Source organism: Vitis riparia, chromosome 13, assembly GCF_004353265.1.
Source record: "Vitis riparia cultivar Riparia Gloire de Montpellier isolate 1030 chromosome 13, EGFV_Vit.rip_1.0, whole genome shotgun sequence".
NCBI classification, from domain to species: domain Eukaryota; kingdom Viridiplantae; phylum Streptophyta; class Magnoliopsida; order Vitales; family Vitaceae; genus Vitis; species Vitis riparia.
Genome location: NC_048443.1, coordinates 10,025,918 through 10,044,653, shown reverse-complemented (window position 1 = coordinate 10,044,653; position 18,736 = coordinate 10,025,918). Strand labels below are relative to the sequence as shown.

General features: G+C 35.1%; 2 protein-coding genes across 3 annotated transcripts in view; both read right to left on the bottom strand.

Annotated features, from left to right (window-relative positions):
- The window catches only part of LOC117928290, an 18,563-nt gene extending 14,263 nt beyond the window's left edge, over window positions 1-4,300 (bottom strand). The window contains exons 1-2 of the mRNA XM_034848198.1: window positions 3,855-4,300; window positions 6-61 (exon numbers count right to left, since the gene is read on the bottom strand). Coding sequence (XP_034704089.1) covers window positions 6-61; window positions 3,855-4,262 — 464 coding nt within the window. The 5' untranslated portion in view covers window positions 4,263-4,300. The remainder of the gene's footprint in view (window positions 1-5; window positions 62-3,854) is intronic.
- Window positions 4,301-6,920: 2,620 nt separating this feature from the next.
- LOC117928051 (valine--tRNA ligase, chloroplastic/mitochondrial 2-like) overlaps window positions 6,921-18,736 on the bottom strand; it is a 71,742-nt gene continuing 59,926 nt past the window's right edge. For both annotated transcript variants that reach the window (XM_034847817.1, XM_034847818.1), the window contains 6 exons: window positions 15,753-15,828; window positions 11,217-11,300; window positions 9,185-9,333; window positions 8,965-9,082; window positions 8,736-8,852; window positions 6,921-7,178 (listed from right to left, as the gene is read on the bottom strand). In XM_034847817.1, coding sequence (XP_034703708.1) covers window positions 6,936-7,178; window positions 8,736-8,852; window positions 8,965-9,082; window positions 9,185-9,333; window positions 11,217-11,300; window positions 15,753-15,828 — 787 coding nt within the window. In that variant the 3' untranslated portion in view covers window positions 6,921-6,935. The remainder of the gene's footprint in view (window positions 7,179-8,735; window positions 8,853-8,964; window positions 9,083-9,184; window positions 9,334-11,216; window positions 11,301-15,752; window positions 15,829-18,736) is intronic.

Here is an 18,736-nt window from a genome sequence, read left to right as displayed (position 1 = left end):
TGTGCCACAACCCCGTCGTCAAGGAGCAATGCAGGAAAAGGTGATATACTGATTCCCCATGCTTCATGCACAAAATACAAATATCAAGACTAAGGGCTTTGTAGGGTCTTCTCAGTTGTAGCATGTCATTAGTATTTACCTTCTTGTGTGCCACTAACCAGACAAAGGACCTTACTTTGAAAGGGACTTGAGATTTCCAAACAAACTTAGAAGGAAAAACCTGAGGAGAACCAACAAAATGGGATAAGGATAGAAAGAAAGATTTGACTAAAAAAGGCCCTGAAGAAGATAAAGGCCAAAATCTAGCATCTGAAACCGAAGGTGATAGATGCAAACCATCAAGTGACCTCATGAAGCCTTCTAAGTCTTCTATCTCAGAATCTGAAAGGTTACGGCGGAAATTAAAGTTCTAAGAGAAAGGACGAGAAGAACCAAGAATTGAAGAAATAGGAATATTTTTATCCAAGACTACTCTAAATACTCTTGGATATTAGGATCCCAAAGGTTGGTCCCCCCACCACAGGTCTTCCCAAAAACGAATTCTTTCCCCATTTCCTACCACAAACCGAGTAAACATGGAAAATTCTTGAAAGACTTGTGCAATAGCCTTCCAAGGACAACGATGTAACCATCTGACTAAAGTGTTAGCATCCCAACCATTAGAGTGTCAACCATAAATGCTTAAGATGACCTGATGCCATAGAGCTGAACCCTCTCTAGGGTACCTCCACAACCATTTCCCTAACAGAGCAAGATTCCTTAGAGAAATCTTCCCAAAACCCAATCCCCCTTTTGCCTTCGGTTTACACACTACATCCCAACTAACTAAATGATCTCTTTTGCATTCCCCAATCCCTGACCATAAAAAATCCCTTTGCAACCTCTCAATTTTTGCAGCCATTGAAGCGGGTATCTTAAACAAGGAAAGGAAGTAACAGAGCATGTGGGTGAGGCAAGATTGGATAAGAGTTATCCTTCCTCCGAAAGATAAGTAAGTTTTTTGCCACCCATCTAATCTTCTTGAGATTCTCTCAACCACTCGATCCCAAAAGCCACACGCCTTGGGATTCCCTCCCAAAGGAAGACTCAGATATAGTATGAGCCAACTAGAAGCCTTGCAATCAAGCAACTCAACCAGTCTAGAAAGATGATTCTGATCAAGATTGATGCCATAAATATTACTCTTGTCAAGGTTGACCTTGAGCCCAGAAATATGCCCAAACACTAGCAAAAGACTCTTGAGAGTCTACAGTTCTTCCTCCCTAGTGTTAGAAAAGAAAATGGTAGCATTTACAAATTGCAAATGGGACACCCTAGTTCTGTTTCTACCCACCCTGAAACCCTCCAACAAATTTCTTTCCTTTGCTCTCAATAGCATCCTGCTCAAAACATCTGCGACTAAAGTAAACAAAAAAGAGGATAAAGGGTCACCTTGTCTTAAACCTCTAGATGCCTTAACCCACCCTTTAGCGTTTCCATTCACCAAAACAACATAAGAAACCGAGGACAAACAACCACTCATTCACTTCCTCCATCTAGGACTGAATCCCTTCTTCTCCAACACATGATCCAAAAAATCCCAACATACATGATCGTAAGCCTTTTCAAAGTCAATTTTGAAGACGACGCCTTCCTCCCCAGATCCTCTTCTCTCATCCACTATCTCATTGGCTATGAGAACCGCATCCAAAATTTGTCTTCCTTGAACAAAAGCACCTTGAGTAGAGTGGATGGTTTCATGTAAAACCCCTCTTAGACGCCCTGACAGCACTTTGGCTATTATCTCCTAGAGACTAGTGATCAAGCTAATGGGTCTAAAATTTGAGATTTTCTTTGTCAAACTCTTTTTGGGTAACAAAACTATGAAGGAGGCATTAGTGCTTTGATTGATAATTCCGCTCCTGTGAAACTTTGCAAACACTCTCACTAAATCCTCCTTGATCACATCCCAACAATCCTGAAATACTGCAATGGTAAAGCCGTCAGGCCCCGACGCCTTATCCCCATCCAACTAAAAAATGGCCTTAGAAATCTCTTCTTCAATGAAAGGGAAATCCAATCTACCCGTGCTCTCTTCTGAAATAAGGGACCAATCTAATCCATCAACGCTCCAAGACTCTCCTGTAGGACTCGCGTAGAGTTTTTCAAAGTAAAGTAAAATCTCCTCTGTGATACTCTCGCCATTATTCAACACTAAGCCCCTTGATAAATTTCCTGTTTCGCCTGCCATTAGCCACTTTATGAAAAAACTTTAAGTTACAATCCCCTTCCTTAATCCATTTCACCCTAACTTTTTGTCTCCAATGAATTTATTCCCTCAAAATTAATTCCTTTAGCTCCCCTTTTCTTAAGGCTCTTTGAACTAAAAGATCAGAAGTGAGACCCCCTACTTGCTCAATGGCATCTAAGTTGGCTAAATATTTGAGAATGCTTTTTTTTTCCCTTCATTTAGCTCTCCAAAAGAAACCTTATTCCACTCTTTCAAATTGGCTTTAACAAACTGTAATCTCCTCATGAACTTGTGACCTTCCCACCCATTTCCTTGAAAACCTCTCCACCAATTTCTAAAGTTCTCCTTGAAACTAGGATGTTGCAACCACATATTCTCAAACCTAAAAGGTGTTGGGCCCCACTTGAACGGGTTGGTATCCAAAACAATTGGCCAATGATCCAAGGTTCTTCTAGGAAGGGCTTCTTGAAGGCCTTGGGGAAAGAGTTGCCCCCATTCATTTGAGTAAAGAAAACGGTCCAATCTCTTACACACGGGAGACTCTTGTAAACTTGACCAAGTGAATGATGCGTTCCGTAAAGGTGGATCAAGCAATTCACATTCTCTCATAAAACTATCAAAGTTCTTCATGCATGAAGTTAGACTAGAACCCCCCAATTTTTCTGAACTTCTCCTTATGACATTAAAATCACCACCCACACACCATAACGGAAAAGATAGGCCAAAAATGTCTAAAAGTTCCACCCAAAAATCATTCCTAAGTGAGGGGCTGTTTGGGCCATAAACTGCATAAATCCAAAGAGGTCTGCATCCATCCATAGCAAACTTGAGTGAGACCGAGAAGGATCCTATTACCACCTCCTCACTACTCAGTTTCTTAGAGTCCCAAATGATCAAAATCCCACCTGAAGCCCCGCACGCCGGAAGAGCAGCCCATTCCTTATTTCTGACCGTCCAGACACTACCCACAAACCTTCTGTCACACTTCTCCTTTTTTGTTTCCTAAATCATCACAACATCCGGATTCTCTAACCTTAGAAAATCTTTAACCACCCTACACTTATTCCTAGACCCCAGACCCCTTGTGTTCCAACTGATAATTTTCATGGAGAAACTCACGGAACCTAACCAACCAAACCAATTCCAACGGGTCTCAATTACCAGTAAAGCATCTATTCTTCCTCCTGGAATAAACCTTAATATCCAGAGAGCATAAAACCTCTCGCACTTTAGCCATTTTCCTGGGGGGCAGGCCATCTATATGGAACTCACTCGATGAGGAGACCACAGTATCACCCTGGCTACCTGTAACCAGGTTGGAAACCTCCTTAGGCAAGCTGGGTTTAGACTTACTGGGGTTAAAACACTCTGACAACTGGTTTGATAAAGCAAACCGGTTCACCTCCTCATCACGGACAGGAATGCCAACATTATTTTGAAAAAAAGTGCAAACAACGTCTTTATTAAACAAAATTTCAGAAATAACTCAATTTTCCATAGGAGACTGAGAAAGAGAGATTGAGGTAAGGAGATCTGGACCAGAGGGACTCGATGAAGGAAGTGCCAGACCACAAGAAGGGATAGAAGAAGACTCGGGTGGTTGAGAAGGAGAAGATAGGCATACCTCTGAATTTTCCACTCTCGGAATTTCACAAATCCCCTCAAAGATGAACCCTTTACCTCTGATTTCTGGACCAGAAGGTGAATCCATGACTGGAAGACCACGAAGATTTGACCCCACTTGGCCTAAAGAACCTTCTTTGTCTTCTTCGGAATGGGGATTGCACAAAGCCGCTTCGCCACTTGACGACGAGGTCCCTTCCCTCGAACACCGCTTTTGAATCCTTGACAAATGACAGTGAAAGAGAGGACTTGCTCTGACTCCTCGCTCCATCTGAAATACCATCCTGAAATCCTCTTCACAAAGAGGAGCTTCGCTAACTGACGATGATTTCATGGGGAAAATAGGTTTGCTACGACTCCGAAGACCTTGTCGACGATCGGAACTTGAAGGGAAGAGGGTGGTCCACATCTTCTTTGAAACTACAAACTCTTTCTCATGTATATTGAAAAAATACACTATAGAACAATATATAATTAGTTTTATGAAAGTTAATAGGATTTAAAGATGTTCAAACTATATCACCATATGAAAACATTGAATACTGGAATTTAAAAAAATTTAATTTAACAAAATATGAATTTAATGTAGTTCACACTCATCACAAAATTCACAAAAATAAACTTTTTAAGTTTTTAGATAAAGTTTTAGTTCCAAATTTTAAAGTATATGTAAGCATATGTGTTGACATATATGTCTTTATATGTAATCTTTAAGCCTCCAACTTTTATATTTTCAAAACTAATATATTAAAAAAAAAGGCTTTTATTTATCAATTACCATCATTTTCAATATTAAAATTCAAATCACTCAAATAAAAATTCTGTAATATTCATTCAAAGAATAAATTTATTTAACTTCCAACATGACCTTTGAAAAAAAGAATGTAGCTTTTCATATAAGCCTATTTTACCTTTCTATCTCTTTTATGATCAATTTCTAATCTTACCATACATTTTAAATAATTAATATAATAATTCTTTTAACAGGAATTTTTTTAATTTGATTTTTCTTAAAAATTATGAAAAATAATTAAAGGTCTATGCATTGTTGTATCATTAGATCTCATATTGTATTGTGTGTCATAAGCTCTGCTTAAGATATGATACAGGTACTTAGGTAATTTTGCAGTATTTTAGGTTCTCAAAAGTTAACATAAGTTGTTGAAATTTGAGTTTCATTTAGTATTTAACAAGCTTTTTATTGAAATTTTCTCCTTAAAAGAAATTTGTATATTTCTAAATTTTGATTTGGTAAATGTCTTTTTTTTTTTTTATAAATAAAGTTTCTATATTCGAGTCCTTTTTAGAATCTAAAAGTCTTCTTTATTAGAAGTTTCTAAAAGTTTTGATAATGTTAAGTTTTTAGTTCAAAAATAAAGTTTCTATTTCCTATTTAGTTCCAATTTGGGAAGATTTAGGAGTGATAAGAAATAAATAAGAGTCCTAATGAGTTACCATATCAATTAGGTTTTTTACTTGGTCTTATTGAGTTTTTAAGGTTTTTTAAAGCCTATAATAAGGCTACTTATTGTTAAATGAAATTGATGATGAATAATACTAAGTTGTTTTGCATGTTTTTGCAAGTTTCAATGGTGAGGCTCCATTACTTTTCTTCTAAATAAGACTCTTAGAAGGCTTTAATGAAACTCCCAGGTTTCCTATCTTTTCTTTATTTTTGTTCTGGTTCCATACTTTATTTTTTTTCCCCCTACTGCCATAATGCTGGTTCATTGTTTCTCTCTTTAATCCTAAAAGATTGAAGCCCTAGCACAACTTATTTGATTGTAGAAAACTATCCTAGGGATATTCTACTTCGTACTTGCATAAGAATTTTAAACATTAGCAGATAGTAGGTTGCAGATATGCACCAAATAGAAAAAGCTTGAGAATAAGCTTAACGTTGTGAATACACTTAAAAACATGGTGCCATCTGCAGATTGAAGGTGAGCTACTCTCACAGTATCTCTACCAACTTGAAAACCACCCTCAACTATATTCCTCAGCCCTGGTTATCAATCTCACAAGCATGCCTATTGCAAGAGTGAACAAGAAGAATTAAAGAGAGGCACTTTGACAAGGCCTTCTAGAGGTGCCAAACCATCATTTTATTTTCTCATTAACTTCAACAAAATTTTAAAATGACGTACTTCATTAAATGCACCTCCACTGGGCCATTTTAATTTTTAATATTTAAGGAACTGGACTTTTAATGTAGGCAAAATTTCTAGTACCTAGATGAAATTTCAACAGAAATTATGACTTCAATAATTATTTCAATTCCATTACAACAAAAATTAGAATTTGAAGAAAAGCACAGAATCATAGTATATCAGAAATCAGTATAAGGGACATATATAGAATGGAAAAAATGGAAAAAATCTGAAAAATGTTAGTGTAATAGCAGTTGAAAGAAATACGCTACTTGTTGCCTCTTTTCACAGTTTTCTTTTTTTTTTTTTTTCCAAATATTGGTTAAATGTCTAATATTATAATTTTTGGAGAAACTGTCAATACAATTATTACTATAGCTTCCCAGTTCCCACTAAAATTCAAAACTTCATACAGAATTTGAATGAAGTTTCACATTGCAATACATAGATGTACTTAGAAGATACATTCTCAAGAAAGACTCCTATAACAATAATGTGCTTGAAAAAACGTGGAAGATATCGTCTTGAAACCATATTAGTAGACAAGTAATGTCAAGGTTTCTTAAAAGAGGAAAGAAGACAAAAAAGGGAAAGATGGCACTAAGTGGTAAATAATTGCATCTACACTCAAACCACTTTTATTTTAAATGATTACTTCCTGTCAGATGTGCAAGAGAGAAAAGCTTGAAGGAATTTTTTTTTTTTTTTTTAAAAAAAAAGAAAAAAACAGTTGACTATGTCTAGCTCTAAGACACAGTTTTCTTAAATTGAAAAATAAAGAAACATTTGTAGCTATATGCTAAAGCCATGAGAAAATAAATAGATCATCCACCACTTGAACCAGACAATGATCATAATTACGACAAGGATGCTAATAAGATAAAATTTAGGATTTTTGCACGCAAGTAAACCATAACAAGAACGAACAAATGCTAAATTTCATGGATAACAAACCTTGAAAACCAAGTATCAAGAACATCTGGTTCCTGATAAATTTCCACATCTTTTCCATACTTCTCTTGAGCCTTCTCAAGAGCTTCGTTGGCATTCCTAGCAACTATATATTCTTCTTCACAGTCTTTTCCAACAATATACCAAACTGGTATGCGATGTCCCCACCATAGTTGTCTGCTTATACACCAATCCTTAATATTTGATAGCCAGTGATTATAAATCTGTAATTGAAGCAAACCCATGCAATGTTCAGTATGAGTGGGATACTATTCTGAAGAAGCAACTAAGGGTAGACTAATTTATTGATAACCAATCATATGAAGGTAGTTGAGTTGATGGTTAAAGGTATCTTTACATGAGTTCAAAAAGCATCTGCATGGTGTAGATTAAAATGACCAAAAAAGGAGGTCAAAGAGCAGGGGCAGAGCCAAAAATTTAACCCAGAGACGACACCCTTCAATAATAGTAAAAGTGTAGAATGATTGATAAAATAGAAATGATTAATAATGCTTATATTCAATAATTATCACTAATGAGTCTTTTCAGTTATGCATTTATCTTCATTTAATTACATAATTACTTTTAAAATATATATTAAGACATGTCAAAAAATTTTCTATAAAAAATTAAAAGAATATTAATTATTTTCAATTATGAAAAGAAGACAAAGGATCCGCATTTGGCCAACAAGGAATTGGACACTTTGTTGGTAAAAATTTGTTGAACTACCAATTTTCCTAAAAGTTTAAGCTTGTAGGATTTTGTTGGCCAATTCTTAGGAATCTGATTTTGATCCTAGTCAATGAAATGATTTTCTATTAATTGTATTTGTTTCTTTCCCCCTTTTTTCTTGGTAGGTGAACTTGATCCCTGATTTATGAGAAAGATTGTAGGATGACAAGTTGTAAGAGTAACTTTACTATTGGTAATTGTGTAAAAATAGGATGTACAAATTGTATTCTAATCCAATACAATTCAAATGCTCCGTTTGTTATGCTCATGAGGAGTCTATTGATCACATCCTCTTGCAATGTGAGAGGACAAGGGTGTTGTGGGAGCTCTTGTTCTCTATTGTCGGGGTGCATTGGGTGATCCATTCTACAGTTACAGAGACCCTTTTAGGGTGGCATGACTTTTTTGTTGGAAGAAAGCAGAAAAAAGTTTGGAGAACAACGCCTTTATGTCTTTTCTGGACAATATGGAAAAAGAGAAATAGAAGATATTTCAAGAAAGTGGAGCTCTTTGTTCAAAGGCTGAAATTCTTGTTTTGTGCAACTTGTTATCTTGGTCTAATTTGTTTATAGAAAATACGACTCTGTTTTTAGTCTATTTTATTGATTGGTTGGGGTCGAATTGAGGGAGGGAGTGTTTTTGTTTTCCCTATCCTTTTTGGTGCTCTTTGGGGCCAATGTATACACCGTGTGTACTTTGGTGCACCCCTTTTGGTGCTTTTATATAAATACTATAGCCATTTATTTATAAAAAAAAATGAAACAGAATTTGTTTCAGTATTTTTGTCTTATAATATTGTTTTCCTTTTTGGGGATTTTCTCTTTTTTTCCCCTCCCAAAATACTGGAATGGAAAGCATTCAGGTGAGATTCATCCATGTATTACAATCATCCAATTCTAAGCAGGTCGCCATTCCACTAGCTAGAAGCTGCTGAAAGTACAGAGTTGATTACAGCACCAAATAATAAAGAGAAGAAACAGAAGAAGTTCAAATCCACCTGAAGGAGTCATATGCCGCTGAATAAAAAGATAATTAATCATAAATACCTTCTCAAATCTTTCAGGCATAATGGTTAATTCTCCTCTTTCAACTGCTTGAAGAGCCTTCTCAGCTAATGGCTCCATAGTTACAAACCACTGCTTACTCACTAGAGGCTCTATTACCTAATTAGAAGGGAGGAAAATGTGAGAAGAAATTCCTTGTAAAAGAGCATTATCCACCAATATTTAACTCTCAAATTTGGAAGAACATAAGAGAAAAGCAATGTAAACGCACTTCTCCACCACGCTGGGATCTGGGAACTCGTAATGTATGAGGCTCCTTTTTAACAGCCAAACCTGTCTCCTCAAGATCTAACCACAGTTTCTTCCGTGCCTCAAACCGATCAAGGCCACTGATATTGCAAGTGCCATTACATACATTAAACAGAAGCAAAACACTTCTTTTGAATAAAGCAAGCATTTAACAACCCCATGAAATTATTCCATAACATTACCAGTACAGTCCAGCAACCTCATTAAGTGTCCCATCCTTATTCATCACATTAAGTATTGGGAGACCAAGTTTTCTAGCAAGAAGGTAGTCATTATGATCATGACCAGGGCTTATCTTCAGCACACCAGTTCCAAAGTCTTTATCAACATACTGCAACATTGGCAGTTTAGAAAATCTCTAGCAATCAGGTTGTTCATCTTCAATTGTTTGAAATGGATTTAAGGAATAACAAATTGAAAAGAAAAGGCAAAACAAAGATGCAAACTGAAAAAATTAAGAAATTGTAATACATTTAACTTTGAGGGACTATCTACCCTTAGAAACAATCAAGGAATCTGAAAGTGAGGATAGGTTTTGAAAGCACAATAAATCAACAGTCTAGAACTTATACCAATTTGAACATTTACTACTGATGTAGTGAAAGGCAATATACTGACAGTGAAATTCTATTTTGTTTAACAGATCATCTAGTTTTTTTCTATTATTTGAAACCAGACTTTGAATGCAATCCAGCATCTTTATTGTATAGAATACAATAGTAGCAAATTAAATAATGATAGATCTAATTCTTTTCTTTCATTAAAAGAAAAGGGATGAAATTAATTTGATGGATTTAAATTTATTCTTTGCTCTATCAATTGTGAAATGTTTTTCTAGAATGCCCATAAGTATGTTATATTTTGTATTAAAATATGTTCAATTTCCAAAACATCTTCATGGAACAAAGCACCACCGAGCCGGCAAAACAAGAGCTATATGAAAATTTTATTTTTCTATTAGACAGTTGAAGATGGCACTAAAATTTGTTTTTGGGAGGATACCTGGTTTGGTGATCAATCTCTCAAGTATCAATTTCCAAAACTTTTCAGACTTATAAGGTTAAGAAATGTGTCTATTTTCAGCTATAGAACCATCCTCTACCTATCAATCTTGGACTTTCAATTCTTGTTGAAACCTTTCTAACCTTTTTTTTTTATAAGTAAACGCACAGATAAAATATATATATATATATATATATATGTACTTAATATGTTTTTTTGATAGGTAAGTAAAGATAGTATTAAATGGAAAACAAGAATGTATATGCACGCATATGTTGGCAATTGTCATCTCCAAAGTTCACACATTTCAAATTTGTCATCATTCCTTTCTTATCGAAAAAAAAATCCAAAATAACAAAAAGGTATATTACGTAAAAGTTCTTATTCACCAACCACCATCATTTTCAACACCACCATTCAAATCATTCAAATGAAGATTCCTTAATATTCATTGCACGTATAAATTTACTTAACTTCCAACATCTCATGTGTGCCTTTGACAACAAGAACGAAACTTTTCATGTAGGATTATTTTACATCTCTTTTTTTTTTTTTTTTTTTTTAAAAAAAAAAATTTATAATCAATTTCTAACCTTACCATACATTTTAAACAATTAATATAATAACTCTTTTAAGGAAAAACTTTCAAATTTGATTTTTTTTTTTAAATTATAAAAAATATTTAAAAGTGTATGTATCGTCATATCGTGTATCATATATGTATTATAAGATATGCTTAAGATAAGATACAGACTACAATACATATCAATTTCCTTTCAAAAAATGTACCATATCTTACATCATATCGCATAATGTAAGTTTTTAAAAACTATGGTTCCAAGCCATCCCACAAAATTGGAAACTCTATGCCATTGAAGTCCTCGATAATTTCTTTTCCAAAACTTCCACAAGTTTTTTCTACATTCATAAGTTTTTTCATAGCCTCAACTTATATATGAATTAGTCCATCCAAAATGCTTGAGAGGGCCATTTCCTATATCTTGATACTTCAACTCATAAATAGATTCTCATTACAATTTCATGTTTCTAAACATCAAGTTATATACATTGTGATGTGCTTTATCCACCAATGCTTATAAATAACATAATTACTCATAAATAGATTCAGGAAAAATTAGCATTGTATTCACAACAAAACAACAAAATAAAATAACATAATTACTAAGAACAATGGTATTCAGATGCCTTTACCCTGTCAGAAATAATAGGAACATGACGGCCAAATGTCATTGGCACAATTGCCATCCTACCAATATACCTAGAATAGCGATCATCCTGCACAAAGATGATCAAATTTAAGGAAACGTTTCACATAAAAACTGCTATCACTCTCATGCAAGAATTTATAGGTTAAATATGACATCAGGAATTCCTTCACATAAAAACTGTCGTCATTCTTGTTAAAGTATTTTATATGAACTAGCAAGAATATAAACACCCAGTGGAATACAAAGAGTCAAAATTCTGAGCTAATGATGTCAGGCGTAGTTTTAAAATCTGTTTGAGCAGCCATTCCTGTTTTTGCACAAGAACCAGTACAAGACTGATCTAGTGTCTAATTTCAGATCAACCATAATGCAATACATGGAATGAGAATCAAAGGAATTTACATATATCTATAATTATTTCTTCCATGTAACAAAAAACAACAACAACAACAAAAAAAAAAAAAAAAAAAAAAAATCAAAGCCTTGAACAAAGTAAGGAGATTTCTCGTTCTCCATTCCACTCATCTTCCCAATAAAACAAAAAGGTATATCAGACAAAAATGAGCCAAAACAGAACATAATTCACACTTTTCGCTGGAAAAAAGCTTAACAGTAAAGGATGATCAGAACATTTTCATTATTCCCTAATAATAGGTGCAGAGTTCAGATATGCGAGAAAGTCAAGCCTACTTACATTTTCCAGTATAGTTGCAAGAAGAAAGGTGTTTTAGTTTCACTGCATACCCATTCATACAAGAACTTTTCCCCATGTTCAAAACAGAGGACGGTATTTTCCCCATGTTCAAAGTCAAGCCTACTTACATTTTGCAATCTAGTTGCAAGAAGAAAGGTGTTTTAGTTTCACTGCATGCCCATTTGAACAAGAACCTTTCCCCATGTTCAAAACGGATCTCGGATTTTCTAAATCTCATTCTATTTTAGAAGCATTGATTTTTATTTTTTATTTTTTATTTTTTATTTTTTTTATCAGAAAAAAACAGATGTATTAATTAAGAAAGAATAAAACATAAGGATGAGAAATCCACCCCATGATATACAGACTTGATGAAAAAGACTTGAAGAAACCTACACTATACAAGGAGGGCTATGCAAAAGGTACAAAAAAGTCTATACAAGTATAACGTCTCCTAACCCTGTACACCCAACCCTTGGGTATACATATCGAAAGCCATCTAAGTTGAATTATACTCAAAGGATAAGGTTTAAAAACGTTTGTACAGTAAACCCCAAAAGAAACATAGAAATGAAGCAAATCCCACATCATCTCTAGCATCTTCCAAGTGTCCTCGAAAATCTTAGCGTTCCTTCCTCTCCACACAATCCACAACAAAGAGAGACGCATGATCCTCCAAAAAGTCTTGCCCTCTAATAGAGTTCCCAAAACACTTTAAAGAAGTCACTATCATATTGCGAATACTGCCTAGCTAAACCCGCGTCATTCCAGCCTGTGAGAATATCTTATGCTACAATCCCAAAGTAATCGGACAATGTAAGAAAAGATGATCAATCATCTCTCTACTCCGACATAGGATGCACCAATCAGAACTAAGGGCATTGAAAGGCCTTCTCAACTATAGTATGTCATTAGTATTTACCTTCTTATTTGCCACTAACCAGGCAAAGGCCATGACCTTAGAGGGGACTCTTGATTTCCACAAAAAATTAATCAGGTAGAAAGGAACAAAATATGAGAAATTGGATAAGACTAAAAGAAATTTTTTTATTGAAAGTACTCCTAAAGAGGACGATACCCAAGTTTTCACATTTGGAACAAAAGAAGTTAAATGTACATGGGAAAGTAAAGACATTAGTCTTTCAAGATCCTCAATCTCCACATCAGTTAGATTCCAACGGAAGATAAGATCCCAAGACAAAGAGGTGTCATTACCCAAGATGGCTGAAATGGAAAGGTTTTTAGTTGTGGTGACTTTGGAAAGTCTTGGAAATTGTAAGCATAAAGGTAGGTCCCCCCACCACAAATCTTTCCAAAAATGAATTATGGTCCCATAACTCACCACAAAGAGAGACTGTGTAAAAAAAACTTAATGAATATATGCAATGACCTTCCAAGGGTAACGATTTAACCATCTAACCATATTATTAGCGTCTCATTTATTAGGATGTGTCAGATAAAGACTCAAGATGACCTGACGCCAAAGGGCAAAACTTTCCTTAGGGTATCTCCAAAGCCACTTCCCTAATAAAGCTTGGTTCCTCAAAGTAATTTTCCAAAACCCTAGCCCACCAAACTCCTTAGGCCTACACACTATGTCCAACTAACCAAATGATCCCTTTTACCCTCCCCAAAACCCAACCATAGAAAATATCTTTGTAGTTTTTCAATCCTTAGAGTTATTGAACTTGGAATCTTGAAAAGAGATAAAAAGTAGCTTAGAATGTGCAACAAACAAGATTGAATTAGGGTAATTCCACCTCCTAAGGACAAAAAAAGTTTTTTTTCATCCATGCAACCTTCTAGAGACTTCATCCAACACTAGATTCTAAAAGGAAATCGATTTTGGATTTTCCCCTAAAGGAAGACCCAAATACATTAAAGGTCACTTAGAGACTACATAATCTAGCAAAAAAGCCAACCTTGCGGTTTGATCTTGACTAATGTCGATTCCAAAAAGAGTGTTCTTATTTAGATTAATCCTTAACCCTAACAGATGCCCAAACACCAACAAAATTAGCTTAAGATATTGCAAATCTTTCAAGCAAGCTCTAGAAAAAAAAGATAGTGTCGTCAGCAAATTGTAAAAAGAAACCCCTCAAATAAACCTCTTTACTCTCACTACCAACCTACTTAAAACTTTGACCACAATGGTAAAGAGAAAAGAGGAAAGAGGATCTCCTTGTCTTAAGCCTTTGTATGCCTTAACCCAACCTTTGGCATTTCCATTCACTAAGATTGCAAAAATCATCGAAGATAAACATCCCCTCATCTAGGACCTCCATCTTGAACTAAGCCCTTTTCTTTCAAGTATATGGTCCATTTCAGAAGCATTAATAACAATGTTTAAAAATTAACAATTACAATGAAAGGCAAGGTAGATAGCCAATAGATGGACAAATGCCCCTTCATTTAATCTTTTACTCTTAGTGATACCCTTGGGCTACCAACCTAGACTTATTCTTCACTATGGTACACAATGGACAATTACAATGCAAAGAAAGATAAACAGGATATAAATCAACAAATGTCTCTCCATTTAATCTTTCACTCTTGAGTAATACACTTGGGCTACTAACCTAGCCTTATTCTTCCCTACGAAACCATTCTCATATTGTTTGTTCCTAAATATTCATTTGGTACCAATGACATTAGTGTTTTTAGGCCTATAAACTAGGTGCCACACATCATTCATAACAAATTGATTTAGCTCATGATACGATAATCATGATTCATCTCTCAAAGCCACCTCTACATTTTTGGGCTCTAGTTGGGAGATATGACATAACTATCCAATTTCAAGAACTTTAATTTCACTCTTAGAGATCATTGGATTAGCTAGATTTAAAATATTTGGAATGGATGATTTTTTAGTACACTTGATTTATGTTCTTTAACATCCAGAATTTTGTATCATCTTCAAGAGTTCCCAATTTTGTGTCATCTTTAATCTTACTATGGATCTCCAAACTTCGCTGATTTCAAGCTCTAAAAGACATCATTGTTGGTACTAACAAAGTAACAATAACTTCTACATCTACGACTTGATCATGACAAGGTAAGGGTCCCAAGTCATCTATGACTACATTGGTAGGTCTCTAAGACTACTTTGTTGTTGGGATTGTCAACACTATAGGTTTTTCTTTTAGAAGAATGACCTAGAAAACTACCTAAATGGACAGTCAAATTTACCCAAGTGTTCACTATCCCCTAGGATGTAGCACCTACCATATTAGATAGTGAATGTAGTGTATCATTGATCTTTCTAGAGGCTTAAAATGCTCCATTGGAGGAGATGAAGATGGCTAACAAGGAAATGTGTAGTTTAAGCTAAGAGGGGAACCTTTTGTTCTTAGAGTTTGTTTAGGACTTTCTTCCTCAATAAGGCCCTATGGCTTTTCTTTATTGGGTATTCAATAAGGTTATCTAGTCTAGGTTTGGTGCATTAAATGAGTTCTTTTTCTGTAGTGTTTCCTGTTGAAGGATCTCCCATCCTTTCTCATACATCCATTTTCTCCTTTATTATAATTCTCTTTTTTCCCTTAAAAATACAAAACAGTTCATCCTTTGAATCTACCCACTAATGTAGTCAAAATAAATGTTAAAAATACGAAAAAGAAGACCAACGACTAATCAAAATCCTATGTTTGAAAATAAAAATTAATAAGCGAAAATCGCAGGGAAAACATGTGAAAAAGTGACTTCATGGTTCAAAGCAGAAAATTGTTCAAAGAATTTCATGGGCATAAAAGATGCAAAACTTCTTTCAACTGGTGAACATATTTATCTCCTAACTAGACGTGTAGCATAAGCAAGTTACCAGACCTGAGGATGTACTGCAATGGCGGTATCTCCAAATAAAGTCTCCGGGCGTGTTGTAGCTATTGTCAAATAGTCACTCCTTCATTCAAAATAAACACCACAATAACAATGGTCATCAGTAACCAAACTATGTAAGGCTGAATGGCATAGATGTAATTTGAAATTTAGTGGAATACATGTCTTAAAATGTTGACTAAAATGCCAAAAAAATTGGTTGATCAATTGGAGATTATGTTTATTTAAGCATATTAAAAAGGAAAAGACTCAAGGTTGTGATATGTATGAAAATTACTTGTATTTTCTCTAGGTGATCCATCTCATGCACTGTTTAGCCGCCAATATGACAGGAAACAAAATAAAGCTTTGAATATCAAAACTTTGGAGAGTATGTTGGATGGGCTTGATGTGGGTGTCAGGTCCGAGTATGTATCTAAATGTCTGATACTTCACATCTACAAATTGTAGGATATTGGGACTTGGATAAAGGATCTCAATAATGAGTATGGAAATTCGGATATGACATAATAAAAGGGAAAAAAATGAAAATTTAATAAGAAATCAATCAAAAGAAAAGATATCTTTAATAAGAACTATCCTTCCTTTCTCTTTCATCTCAATTTTTTTTTTTCCTTACTCCTAAATATCACCATAAAAATTCATTTAACAACAAACTCTCTTTTTTTTTCAATATAATTATTACCTAAGGAAGTTTAAAATAAATAAATCAAAACTAGACAGCTACACCTGAAGCAAAATAGGAGACTTTAGCAAGGATCTAACACCCACACTCATCATGTTGTGCTGATATGGGTGCATTGAATGGAGTTGGAGAATCCAAATATCATAGTTTGGAAACAGAAAGCTGGTAACAAAATTCCAAATGTTATTTCCTTGGTTGACCTTTGTCTGGAGGAGAGATCTTCAAGATCTGTTTTTCTTTTTCCTTTTTTTTTTTTATAAGAAATAGCAATGCATTAAATTGAAATAGGAATTAAGAAATATAATAGAAGGATGAGGAATCCTCCCACAAACGAAAGCTAAACATACTTAATACCAAAAGCAAAAAGTCATTTGGTAATTACAAAAAGCAACATCTCCTTACTAACCCACACGCCCTTGGAGTTACACAACGCTAACTAATCTAGTTGAACCACATTAAGAGGAATGCCCTAAAAAGTTGTGGTACAAGATGCCCAAAAAGAAGCAAGGAAGTGAATGGTATTCTATAGAAGCTCTTAATTCCTTGTCTTGTCCTAAAAAATCCTAGCATTTCTTTCCCACCACACAACCCAAATTAAAGTGATACAAGGGATTTACCACAATACTAGACCTCTCTTGGATCTTCTCAATCCCTTGTAATTAATGGTCATCATGTCACAAATGCTTCTCAAGGAAACTCAATCCATCTTGGCTATTTGAAATAACCTGTGTCATAGCCCCATCATCAAAGGACAATGTAAGAAGAGATGATCTATTGATTCTCTATACTCCATACACAACTTACAGATATCAAGATTGAGAGCTTTGTAGGGCCTCCTCAACTATAGCATGTTATTAGTATTTACCTTCTTGTGTACCACTAACCAAACAAAGGACTTAACCTTAAAAGGGACTTGAGATTTCCAAACAAAATTAGTAGGGAAAGTAGGATATGAATCAAAAAGGTGAGACAAGACTAAAAAGAAAGACTTAACTGTAAATAACCTTAAAGAAGATAAAAATCAAGTTCTCACATCTAGAATAGATGGGGTTAAGTGCAAACAAGTAAGAGAAGACATGAGGCTTTCTAATTCTTCTATCTCGGAATTGGAAAGGTTATGACGGAAATTAAAGTTCTAAGAGAAGGGAAAAGTAGACCCAAGAATTGAAGAGATGGGAAGATTTTTAGCTGTGACTATTCTGAAAAGTCCTAGAAATTGGGAGCCCGAAGGTTAGTCCCCCCACAAAACAAATTCTCTTCCCGTCTCCCACCACAAATCGAGTGTACCTAGTAAAATCCTGAAAAACCTGTGCAATAGCCTTCTAAGGGCAACGATGTGACCACCTAACTATAGTGTTGGCATCCCATCCATTAGTATGTGTGTCATATATGCTTAGAGTGACCTAATGCCACAGAGCAGAACTTTCCCTAGGAAACCTTCATAGCCATTTCCTTAAAAGAACACGATTCCTTAGAGAAATCTTCCTAAGCCCCAATCCCCCTTCCACCTTTGGCTTACACACTAAATCTCAACTAATAAGATGGTCTCTCTTGCATTCCCCAACACCTAACCTAAGAAAGCCTCTTTACAATTTCTCAATTTCTCTAACCACTACAGTGGGAATCTTGAACAAGGATAGAAAGTAGTTAGGAATATGAGAAAGGCATGAGTGGATGAAAGTTATCCTTCTGCCTAATGATAAATAAGCTTTTTTCCATCCATCTAATCTTCGCGAGATTCTCTCAATCACTGGATCCCAAAAAACACAAGCCTTTGGGTTCCCCTCAAGGGAAGACCCACATAGGGAATAGGCCAATTAGAAGCCTTGCAATCAAGTGAAAATGCCAACCTAGTGAGATAATCCTGATCGAGGTTGATGCTACAAAGGGTACTCTTGTCAAGATTGACCTTAAGTCTAGATATTTGCCCAAACACTAACAAGATAATCTTAAGAGTTCGCAGTTCTTCCACATGGGCCCTAGAAAAGAAAATGGTGTCATCTGCTTTAGGGAATAGTGGATAGAATGGTGCATCTCTACTGTGAAATATTCTATTTTAATAAATGGTTCTCCTTCCGATTTTTTCCAAAGCTCGAGGGGACCGAGACAAGGAGATCCCCTCTCCCCTTATTTGTTTGTGATAGCTATGGAGGTGTTTAATTGTTTATTGAGAAGGGCTATTAGTGGGGGCTTCTTATCTGGGTGGAGGGTAAGAGGCTGGAGCGGTGAGGGGATTCTAATCTCACACTTGTTATTTGTGGATGATACGTTGGTATTTTGTGAAGAG